This window comes from Cyrtonyx montezumae, unplaced genomic scaffold (assembly GCF_038088225.1).
Source record: "Cyrtonyx montezumae isolate F1298 unplaced genomic scaffold, pur_monq_1.0 scaffold_3, whole genome shotgun sequence".
NCBI lineage: Eukaryota > Metazoa > Chordata > Aves > Galliformes > Odontophoridae > Cyrtonyx > Cyrtonyx montezumae.
In genome coordinates this window covers 12,658,065-12,670,705 of record NW_027072034.1, presented here as the reverse complement: position 1 = coordinate 12,670,705, position 12,641 = coordinate 12,658,065, and the positions used below count along the sequence as shown (strand labels likewise).

The 12,641-nt window shown below is 41.3% G+C and overlaps 1 protein-coding gene across 3 annotated transcripts in view; it reads left to right on the top strand.

Moving 5' to 3' along the window:
* The window catches only part of KLF12 (KLF transcription factor 12), a 233,455-nt gene that overhangs the window by 145,821 nt on the left and 74,993 nt on the right, over positions 1-12,641 (top strand). For all 3 annotated transcript variants that reach the window (XM_065744044.1, XM_065744042.1, XM_065744043.1), the window contains exon 4: positions 851-1,394. In XM_065744044.1, coding sequence (XP_065600116.1) covers positions 851-1,394 — 544 coding nt within the window. The remainder of the gene's footprint in view (positions 1-850; positions 1,395-12,641) is intronic.

The window sequence follows — 12,641 nt, the reverse complement described above, 5'->3', positions numbered from 1 at the left end:
TTTCCTTTCTTGCTCTTCCTATTAAAAATTGCTTGATTTTTTTTTTTTTTGTAGAGTAGTTATTAATGTTATTATGTAGTAGTTATTATGCTGTCAAAAACGGAAGATTTATCAAATGGGCTTCTCCAGGGATCTATCTTTGGCCTAGTATTATTATTCAAAAATTCTATTAACCTCATTGATGATGAAAGTAAAGAATAAAGCTATAAAAATCACAGGTGTCACCATTATAGAATAAATTTAGACCAACTAGCTTTGAAAGAGTTAGCCTACAGCATAGAGTTATTTTGCAAGTTCGGGATTTTTCTTTTCTTAATTTGTACATAAAATAAATGTTCAGGAAAGAAAAAGTATAACAATGAGAGAAAATATATAATGTTCTAATTCAAATAAGCAATTCCTGCAGCAAGGAGTGAACAAGTGATAAGACTTGTTCTTGTAAAGTTCACTTATGACAGAAAGGTCTTCCTAGTTCAGAAGAATGTAGATGAGCAGGAGTACATTACAGTCTTCAAGCATTTGGAAAGTTGTTTAAAAATATTGGTGACCGTCTCTGTTGGAGATTTCAAGAGAGTAGAGATATAGCTTAAAGAAGAAATTATCTGTCAGTAGTGGTTACTTGTGGGAATTTTAGAATTATTGCTACTAAAAAAAATTAGAATAATGCAAAGAAAAATGTTGATTTTGTACAGTTAATCCTGACACCTTCTAAGAAGTACGAACAGAAGATTTTCTTAATAACCTCTTCAAACTTGTCTGATTAGTGTGTGCTTGTTAACAATTGGGTTTTCATGTTGCCTATAGCCACATATGTAACTAAAAATTTTGTCCTTCTGTCGTTCCCCAACAGTCTCCAAACGTCCACAACTACCCAGATATGGAAGCTGTACCCTTGTTACTAAACAACATGAAGGCAGATCCCCCGGAGGATTCATTATCTACAGATCATTTCCAAACACAGACTGAACCAGTGGACTTATCAATAAACAAAGCCAGGTCGTCCCCTACTGCAGCTTCATCTTCACCAGTTTCCATGACAGCATCAGCCTCCTCCCCTTCTTCTACTTCTACTTCTTCTTCTTCTAGTCGACCAGCTTCATCACCCACAGTAATAACATCGGTATCCTCAGCAGCATCTGTACCATCAGTATTAAGTCCTGGTCCTCTTGTGGCTTCTGCATCCGGTGTTGGAGGCCAGCAGTTTTTGCACATTATCCATCCAGTACCACCTTCAAGCCCCATGAACTTGCAGTCCAATAAAATGAGTCATGTGCACCGCATACCTGTTGTGGTACAGTCGGTACCTGTTGTCTATACAGCTGTGAGATCACCTGGGAATATGAACAACACTATAGTAGTGCCACTGTTGGAGGATGGGAGAAGCCACGTCAAAGGTAAGGTAGAACTGGTTTTGTGCATCTGTAGCATCTGTAAAATCATTCTTGTATGAAGAAAACAGAACAGTCTTATAAAGCTGTTAGCTTACAAGCTTGCTGTGTCATTTGCTGAAGTGACATAAAACTTCAACTACTCACAGAGAACCTTTAGAAGTCTTATCCTCAGTGCTCTTTAAAATAAATTACAAAAACATAGGTGAGGTCAGCAGTGATGTTAGGTGCTTAGACAACTCATGTCAAGTTTTGTCCTGTGAGAAATAGATCATTCCTATGAGCAGAAGAAGTAGGACAACAGAATAATGATAATATATAGACTATCATAGAAGGACGTGAAAAACTCACCAGGTGATACAGATCTCAAAAAATGAGGCTGGGCAGTAGAGTCAGAGAGATTGCTTCCATCAAAGAGGAAGCACTTATACTCTAAGAACGTGAAAAGGAAAGGCTGTTGGAATAAAGAGCAGTAGCACATGCAGGGAAGTAGGTTTTATTAGGCTCAAGGAGTGGCAGTGCCGTATTTTGAATTAAGTTGCCTCTTCCAGATTAAACAAGATGAGGGAAGGAAACCACACAAAGTGTTGGGAATGAATTTTGCAGACACAGGATATAAGGAGGTGTGAAAGGAGGAGGGAAGCACATGCCAGAAGGACAGATACGGTCTTAGAGAGGAGTCCAAAGAACACAAAGTGGAGCTGGAGAGCAAGAAAAAATGAGAAAGTAACAGTTACCAGTGCAGTAAAAACTTGTTAGAGATGATGACATAATGGTTAAAGGAAGGAAAAAGAAAACAGATGTGTCCAGATGCTTTGAAAAGCACAGCCTTGTAAAGAAGACATTAGTGACAGAAATGGGAACATGAGGTAGAGAATGAGGGATACTCATTTCAAGGTTCATTGTGTATGGGCGTATAAAATATGGCTAATTCTCCCCTGAAATGAAGTATTGCTTGAAGCGGAAAGGGAGGATACTAACAGATAACTTTACTTTAGGGCTTGTGAAGTTATGGGACATTTAGTAACACATAATGACTCTTGGGTATAATTGCATAATGAACAGATATCCTCAACTGGAAGACCTCTCATGTCTACCCGTTAGTGTATACACAACAATGATGGGTCATTCTGATGTTTAATACTGTTCTGTTGTCTGTAAGCCTGTGCTTCTCCTCCCATTCCTTCAGTACTCAAGAACGAGGTGTGTCCCTGTTACAGGCTTAAACCATAGGAACCAAACTGAAAGCAGATCTGTGTTTTGTTTTAAGCCTCAGAATGACAGTTCGAGAAGTTTTAGTGCATTTCATACAATTACACAGTTTTAGGACCTTGTGGCATTTTGTCAAGAAGTGATAAATGAAAGCAGAATGTTTCACCATGTTGTCTGAAATAAAAATGTAGTTTTAGTCTGTATTTTGGTTTTGGAGCTTTGAGCAGCACCTGACCTTGAGCTCATCCAGAATTTCTTCCATTTGTTTTCTTTTCTGAGGTGCTAGTTGGCTCTGGTAGAAGTCTCTTCCATGCGAAGGACCTCCTCTTGATCTTGTAAAACTGGAAATTCACTACCCTGGCTTCATCAACAAAATTCCAGAATTTAATGCGCTGTAGGGATTTCAGCCCACAAGTTCCAGGCCTCCTGAGCTGCCCTGACAATCTCTCTTTTGTACTGTTATTGGCAGAGATCATTAACCAGCCCTGCAGCACCTATTAATGTACAGCTAAAGGACAAGAAGGGATTAAGGTTTCTTTTTATTTTTTTTTCTCATCAGTTTTACCCATTTTGTTTTCACTAATTATTTTGATATAAATATTCAGGTCAATTTGAATCAATGCAGTAGAAGAGTAATAGGCAGCTATATCTCTAGGTAGTCATCTTTTGTCACCTTTTGATGGAGTGTATTTTTTTCTTTTAATGTAAAACAATATAAATATAACAGTGAGGTTGCATAAAATAACTGAATAAACAAATTTCATATATGCACAAGACTAACTTCTCTTCAGTAGTTAGCTTCAAAGAAGTAAATGGACACTGATGCTAACGAGACATCTTTGACAAACTGAATTGATTGCTAATCCTCTATACCAACTGAACCAACTTTATATCAATGTTCTTTTCATTGGAATAAAACTTAGCCACTTTCCTTCGCAGATATACTTTCAGTGATAAAACCATCCAAACTTAAGTGCAGCCGGTTCAAAGCAGTGAAAAATGTGAGAAACAGGAAATACAGAGAAATACTTTCCATTGTTATTCCCCCCCAGATCACAATTTTATATTCTTTGTGCTGATTTGTCCTGTTCCTCCCACATTTCACAAGAACCTTTTCATTTTTAATTCTATTGCTAAAAATTTCTCGAACTTCTTTTATCAGCTTAATGCTGCCTCTGGATATTTTACTCAGGAGGCATACTGCTTCCCCTCGTGCTTCATGGGAACTGTGAAGTCCACCTTTCTCTTCAAGAAATCTGTCCTTCCAACAACTGCTTTGTAGAGTTCAGTTAAAAGCTTTTTTTTTCATTCATGCTTTGCTTGAATACTCTCTTTATTTCAACAAAAGGAATCTCCTTTTTTGTATCCTCTCTCTTACTCTCTTTTTGCTTCTTTTTTTTTCTACTTTACTCGTCCTTCCTTATTATTCTTTGAGCATTCGAGTTAGCAGCTCTGCTTCATCTCAACCTCCTTATCTGTTAATATTTCTGTCCCATACTGTCATCTTCTCTGCTGCCATGCTTTCTTATCCATGGCATCACTGATCCGTACACTCTCAGTCACACCTTCCTCCAGCAGAATCTCAGATCTACTTTTCCGCCTCCAAGTGTGCTGCTCATTTTTGTTCTCTGCCTTGCCTCCTCTATCCTATTTTTCACTTGCAAGATTCCCTGTTAAATCAAACCTTTTCTGCAGCACTGAAAACTAGATCGATTTGCAAAGAAATAGCTCCCATGTACATGAGATGCTAGCAGCACACATTCATAAAACCAGAGAAAGGCTTGTGTTGAAACCGACTTTAAAAATAATCTAGTTCTAGATTAGACTTTCTATTAGATCAAGTTACTCAGTGTCCCATTTGACCTGGCCTTGAACACTTCCAGGGATGGATCATCTACAGCCTTTCTGGGTTACTCTTTCCAGTATTTAACCACCTTCAAAGTAAAAAGTTTCTTACTAATGCATCTAATCAAAGTCTACCCTCTTCTAGTTTAAAGCCATTACCTCTTGACCTATCTCTGCTTGCTCTGGGAGAGAGACTCTCCTCATCTTTCCTGTAGCCCCCTTTTAAGTATTGCAAGTCCTTGGTGAGGTCTCCCCAGAGCCTCCAGGCTGAACAAACCAAGTTTCCTCAGTCTCTCTTCATACACAAGGTACTCCAGCCCTCTGAGCAGCTTCGTGGACTCCTCTGGACCTGCTCTAACAGCTCTGCGTCTTTCTTGTCCTTGGCACAGTATTCCAGATGTGGCTTCATGAGGGCATAGTTGAGGGGAGGGGACAGTCACCTTCCTCACCCTGGTGGGCACTCTCCCTCTGATGCAGCCCAGGATACAGTTGGCCTTCTGGGCTGGAAGTGCACAGTGTTTGTTCATGCTGAGCTTTTCATCCACCAGTAGCCCGAAGGCCACCTCTGCAGGGCTACTCTCAATTAACTTATCATTCAGGATATGCAGGTCTAGGATTGGTCTGACCCAGGTGCAGGACCTTTCATTTGGCCTTGTGGAACTTTATGAGTTTCACATGGGCCCAGTTTTCATGGTTGTCAAGGTCTCTCTGCTTGGCATCGCATCCCTATAAAATGTCATCTGTCTCACTCAGCTTAGTGTCATCTGAAAGCTTACTGAGCACACACTTAATCCCACTGTCCATGTCACCAGTGGAGATATTAAAAAGCAAGGGTCCCCTGAGGGACACCTGTTGTCACTGTTCTTTGCCTGGACATTGAAGCATTGACTGCTGCTCTTTGGAAATGGACATCTAGCCAATGACTTATCCAGTGAACAGTCAATCCATCAGATCTATGTCTCTCCAGTGTAGAGAAAGGATGTTGTGTGGGAACATACCAAAGTCCGGTTGGATATGTCATTTCTTCATTCCTTGTCCCTAATCACTTTCCTGTCTTCCATATGCCAGGAGGAGCTACAGGAACCCTGGCTGTGCTACAAAAGCACCCTTCTGTCAGATTGATTCTTGTTTCAGGATAAAAACATCTCAGTTCACCTGATTTAAACCCAAATCAGAATCTGTATTTTGGGAATTTATTAAAAATATATAGTCAGAAGGTAATCAGGGTCTATACATTCAGGATATATGTTGGTACTGTAACAACAGGCATGTGTGAAGTCTCAGTAAATACCTAGACATTTCTAACACCTTTATGTGATCCCAAAACACTCCAACCACACACACATGCAGATAGACACATACTCCCCTACCATCTTTGAGAATTCCCCTCCTGACATTCCCACTGTTGCGGAGATTCCTGCATGCTACCCCTACACTGCCAGCTAACCCACAACCCAATCCTTAGGTCATCTCATGTGCACAAAGTGAGTCAATATGTTAAGGCTATTAGGAAGCCATGAAGGAGTTCCTGGGCACCATGAGACCCTCAGCCCCTATAATATGATGAAGAAATGAACATTGCTTCCTTCAGTGGTCACCATTATTCTCTGTCATCAAAAATCTTGAAAAAGATTGAAAGATTTTTTTGGTGCATGATGACCACTAGACATTATTACACGTTGATGTATTCCAGCATGTTAAAATCCCTCTTTCCTTGCCTTCTTTTTTTCCCTGTTCAGCAATGATGTGTGATGCTAAAATGTGTAATTAGAGGCACAGCAGGTAGCAGCACCTATGGATAAGGTTGCCTGGGAGTTCCCATTAAAGCCTGTCTTCAGCTGCTTGAAGTTTGTCTATATGTTAACCATTTAGGCTAACATTTTTCATGCCACATTCTTGCCTCAGGCTGTTCTTTTTTAAACTAGTCTTCTCTTCCTGAAACTGAGAGCAGAGAGAAAAACGTACCATTTTCCATGTTGAAAACATTCAGAGCTCTGAAAAAAAAAAAAAACCTCAGAGTACCCTAAAGGGGTAAAGCAAGGAAAAAAAAAGGAAAGGCAAGGAGAAACTTTACTGGGAAGCTGGAAAGGATGAGTAAAACACAGGATGAAACAGAACGGGGGAGAAAAGAGGAGGTGGTGAGATGGGTATGGACGTGTGAATATGTTCAAGAGGAGAAATGGGATAGGATAGGAGAGACAGAGGAAGGAAACAAAAGCATCAGGAGGGTAGCAAAGAGATTCAGGCAGAATTTGTAGAATGAAAGGGAACAAGGAGAGGCTCAGATAAAGAGGAGCAAAATGGTCTGGTGGAGTAGCAACACATTCCCCTACAAATTCTGGCACCATAATCCTGAGTCTTTCCACTGCTCTCATTTCAGATTATATCCATGAATACTACTGGCAAATCACATCCCTCTAGTGGCAGATTTTGTAAAAGATAATATCCCTAAAAAATGTTCTACACAGTTCAGAAGAGTTACTCCACTCACTGAAGGGCATTTCAGAAGCTCCCCCTGGTGATGGTGCACCAAGAGCCTGCACAACTTTGGTGTTTCCATTTTTTCAGATTCAGGTGTTTTTTCACTCTTAGGAGTTGTAAGGTTTCCAGAAGATAGAACCAATTACAAAATCCAACATTCAAAACATTATAAACTTAAATTTTTCTCTTGTACTTCAACTTCTCAGGTACATAAGCATCCACAATGGCATTGGCATGACCTGTTTTTATGTTATTAGGTTTATGCGCAGACCTACAGGAATACATGGATTGCATCTCTCCACAGCTTACACATACCACATTCCTGATTCAAAAGTAGGAAATGCAGTACCTGTTGCTACAGATTTTGCTGTGGCTTAAAACTGGATTATGTTGTCCACTACCCATTTTTTAAAGTACAGTCTGCTGTATTTATATAAATATGCACGCTGAATTTCCACTGACTGTAAAGTCTATTCCGCAAAATTGAATGCAATTTGGAGCACAAAGTTAGAAATTTAAGAACCTTTCCATGTGTTTAAAGATCAGATTACATGGTCTGCTTGTATAATTTTTGCTGTGAAAGGACACCAAATTAAAATCGGTAACATTGCCTTTTTTTGTTGTTTTATGGGGAATGATTATTCTTTCTGCATTTCAGTGGATTTTGGATTTGAGTTGCATCAGGGTGGACCTAGTTTAGCTGTAATTTTTTATTGTTGGACGCAAAAATGTTTTGGGTCTGTACGTATTCCAGTCTGTCTGCTTCCTCCTTCCTACCCCCCAAAATGTTTGCAACTTGAATCTCTCCCTCTGTTCCCTGCAGTTTGTCTGGAAGAAATATTAGTTGTTCTTGGAAAGGCGAAGAAAGTTGGCAGAGGCTAGGCAGGGAGAGAAACAGGCTTGGCTTCAGGGTGGAGTCTGTGTCACTGGAGATGGTGTGTATATTAAAGAACTAGAGTAAATAGTAATTCTCACCAGAACGGAGAGTTAAAATACAGGTCGCAAGATATACTCTACTGTTTAAAATTGAGAAGGAAGCTTTAGACAAAGTAGCTTGAGTGACAGTCTAATACGGAAGGTCAGATCTGTTGACTCACTGGCTTTGTGTATAGATGTTTTCACCACAGAAGCACACTCTTCTAATATTTATCAGCAATGGATTTAGATTCTTGTGTTTCTTGTTAGCAGCAGGTTTGAGGAAGGCAGCGAGGTAGGTATGTGTTCCAGCTTTGTTTGTGAAGCTAAGCATAGGGAAGATTAAAAAGGCCATTTCAACATGTCCTGAGTCCTTACACCTATTAGAAGCTGTTAATTTTTTTTTCTTCAGTGCCAAGAGTGCCTCTGGTTCTTCAGTTTTGTGCTCTCACCAGCACTGAGCTTTGATCTAGATGCTTTTATCCCACAAATTTGGATCCAGCTGAAACATGCATAAAACTTCTAATTTATTTTATATCTGCCTTGGGTTTTATTGTGATTTGGACCAACCTCCTGGAAACTTTCTGGTGCCTAAAATATCTTCAGACTGTTGAAATGCATTAGTTGTGATCTGCTACTATTTTTGTTGGGGCTTTGTGGTATTTTAGTTATTCTTAAAAATAATCTGTCTTTGTTTTCCCTGTTAACTTCTAGTGGTAGAGTATTTGTGTATTTTATGCTGTGATTTAAATCTCAGTAGTTTCAGTCGTTTGGTGTTTGTGTAGATAAGAATCCAAACATTCAAATAGCTTGGAATGAGAAAAGTCCTTTGTTTAAGAAAAAATGGTGTTGTATGTTTCTGTGTGCAATCCAATGACAGGCTTTCTTAAATATGTGCATGTATTCCATTCATGCAATCACTCTCACCTTTACTTTTCTACGTACAACCATTCTTTTACAGGTTTATGGCAAATTATGTGATTGGTGAAATGATTTTAAATATTACCTTTGATGGGATCATAGCAATTAATATTCTATGGTAGATTAGTTACACTGTGTTCAGTGCCAATTCCTATTCTCCGTGAACCATAGCTATGCTGGGTGCAGTTAACTGTTCTAGCCATATAGTCCCATAAAATCTCAATAAAATCTGAAAACTGTGGAGTATGGGTAATCTTGCTATAAATTGTCATAAAAATTACCCCTGTAGACTCTATATTCTGACCATTAAGTTCATGGATACTGCTGCTTTATACATAAAATTTTATGAAATAAATCGACCAGTTCTACAGCCCCTACCAGACACTGAGCTGTTTTGACTGAAAATCTGATAGGTGTGCTCAGAGCATTTCTCAGCACATGAAGTGCTTATAATGAACTTTAAATAGGAAGAAAAATACTCTATATGTGCTTCATATAGTACATACCAGATTACGAGGAGAAAATGGTAAATGCTGCCATTCCCACTGTGAGTGCATTTGCTAGGTCTCTAGAGCCAGGATTTGGTTTCCTAAGGCACCTGTCTGAAAGACAGTAAGTAAACCTGAGTATAACACGTAATCTCAGAAGGCTTTGTTTCAAATCTCATGTGCATCTACATCTGAAAGTGTTGTTTCTACCACTCAAAAAAAAAAAAAAAAGCAGCCTCTGTGATGCTCTCCTCCTTCAGTGTTTTTCTGTGGGAGGACTTGGCGTTGGGCTCCTGCTCTGTGGAAACCTGCCAGGAAGGTAGATTTTTTAGAAATGGTTGGGACTTTGCTGGCTGCAGAGTTTCACAGGCAGTTATTTCAGGTACTGAACTGTGCCACATGCCAAATGCAGAGACCATAGTTATGTTTGAGACACTACAGTATTCATAACCCTTGGCAGATGACTGGTTTTAATGACTATTACTGTGCCCCCCTGTGAATTACTCATTCTCCACACTTGTCTGTTGGGGCCCTGTGGCCAAAAATGGTTTTCTTCAGTGTTGCTGCTGGTGACCATCATTTTGGCATCGATGGTGGAAACAAGCAGAGAGAGGGATTGGTGCTCTTGCCATTGTCCCATCTTCAGGCACTTACTGAGATGCCCCAGAAAGTTTTGTTCTTTTCTCAGAATACCACGGCTGGACTTGTTGAAGGTTCCTCACCTCTTCCTAGCAAGGAGCGGACATGTGATTTTCTTGTACTTTCCAATGCACTTTCCAATGCATCCTTCTGTGAGTTTGGTAGCAAATGTCACATTCTAAGAATCATAGAATCATAGAATGGTTTGGATTGAAAGGCACTTTTAAGAGCATCTAGTTCCAATAGGCAGGGACACCTCCTGCTAGACCGGGTTGCTCAAAGCCCCATCCAGCCTGGCCTTGAATGCCTCCCCCCAGGGAGGGGGCATCCACAACCCCTTGCTGGGCAGCCTGCCCCAGTGTCTCACCACCCTCACAGTACAGAATTTATTCCTGATATCTAGTCTAAATCTACCCTCATACAGTTTAAAACCATTTCCCATTGTCCTTTTGCTACCTGCCCTTATAAAAATTCCCTTCACAGATTTCCTGTAGGCCCCCTTCAGGTACTGGAAGGCAGCTATAACATCTCCTCAGAGCCTGCTCTTCTCCAGTCTGAAGAGCTCCGGCTCTCCCAGCCTGTCCTTGTAGGGGAGGTGTCCAGCCCTCCGATCATCTTTGTGGCCCTCCTCTGGACCTGCTCCAACAGCTTGATTTTCTTCTTGTGTTGGGGGCTCCAGAACTGGACACAGTACTCCAGGTGGGTTCTTAAAAGAGCAGAGTAGAGGGGCAGAATCACCTCCCTCAACCTGCTGGTCACACTTCTCTTGATGCAACCCAGGATACAGTTGTCCTTCTGGACTTCAAGCACACATTGCCAGCTCATTTTGTGTCTTTCATCAACTGACACTCTCAAATCCTTCTCCTCAGAGCTGCTCAAGCTATTCTCCACCCAGCTTGTATCTGTGCTTGGGATTGCCCCAACCCAAGTGCAGGACTTTGCACTTGGCCTTGTTGAACTTTATGAGGTTGACCTTGGCCCACTTCTCCAGCCTGTCCAGGTCCCTCTAGATAGCATCCCTTTCCCCAAGTGTGTCAACTGCACCACTTAGCTTTGTGTTGTAAGCAAACTTGCTGAGGGTGCACTCAATCCCAATGTCCATGTCTCCTGCAAAGATGTTAAATAAAACTGGTCCCAGCACCAATCCCTGAGGAACACCACTAGTCACCAGTCTCCACTTGGACATGGAGCCATTGACCACTGAGTACCCACTGACACTGTAACTTCATCATAAAATGCCACCAAGTTCATTAGTCATGACTAGACCTTGATGAAGCCATGTTGGTTACCACCAACCACCTCATCTTTATTTAATATGTGTCTTAGTAGGGCCTTCAGGAGGGCCTGCTCCATGATCTTGCCAGTCACTGAGATGAGACTGACTGGCCTATAGTTCCCTGGATCTTCTTTTTTTCCCTCTTTGAAAATGGGGTTATCTTTCTCCTTTTCTATTCAGTGTGAACTTCACCAGACTGCCATGACCTTTCAAATATGACAGATAGTGGCTTGGCAACTTTGCCTGCCAGTTCCCTCAGAACCCATGGATGGATCTCATGGGGTCCCATGGACTTGTGCACCTTCAGGTCCTTTAGATGGTCTCAAACCTGATCTTCACTTACAGAAGGCAGATCTTCCTTCTCCAAGTCTTACCTTTGCTTTCTGCAAGCTTGAGTGGTGTAGCTAGAGCCCTTGCCAGTGAAGACTCAGGCAAAGAAGTCATTAAGCACCTCAACTTTCCCCCTATCCCTCACAAACAGGTCTTCAGTTTCCTTCTGGAGAGGGCTCACATCTTCTCTGGCCTTCCTTTTATCATTGATATACCTGTAGAATTTCTTCTTGTTCTCCTTTAGTCCCTGGATAGATTTAATACTATCTGGGTTTTGGCTTTCCTAACCTGATTCCTGGCTGCTCAGACAACTTGTTTGTAGTCCTCCCAGGTAACCTGTTCCTGCTTCCACTTCCAGTAGACTTTCTTTTTGAGCTTAAGTATGTCCAGTGGCTCCTTGTTGATCCATGGAGGCCTCCTGGATGCATAGCTTCATGGCCTTCTCCCATGTCACCCTGTCAAGCAGTTCCCTGGAGAGTTTGAAGTCTGCCCTCCTGAAATCAAGCAGTGTTGCTGTGCACCTTCTTTGATGCCGTAAGAATCTTGAATTCCACCATTTTGTGGCCACTGAGCCAAGGCTGCCCATGGGCTTCATGTTACTCACCAGTCTCTCTTTGTTGGTGAGGACAAAGTCCAGCATAGCCCCTTTTCTCATAGGTTCCTGTATGATATGGAAGAGGAAGCTCTCATCAACACATTCCAGGAACCTCTTCAGTTTCTGATGCCTTGCTGATTTGTCCCTCCAACAGATATCAGGGTGGTAGAAGTCCGCCAAGAGGACCATGTTTTGTGACTATGAAGCTGCTCCTGTCTATTTATGGAGTGTCTCATCCACTCTGTCTTCCTGATCAGGCAGCCTATAGCAGACTCATTGTGATGTCTCTTTCCCCTGCCTTTCCTTTAAGCCTAACCCATAAGCTCTCTGTCAGTTCTTCATCTATCCCCAAGCGGAGCTCCAAGGACTCCGGCTGGTCATAGCTGTAGAGGGGAACACCCCCTCTCCTCCTTCCCTGCCTGTCTTTCCTAAAGAGTTTATACCTGTCTATTCCTACATTCCACTTGTGAATTCCTTCTTACCTCAGTTCTTCCCTCTCTGTGCCCATAGACACACACATGTCTAAGTCTTACTAATGAGGTTCTTGTAAA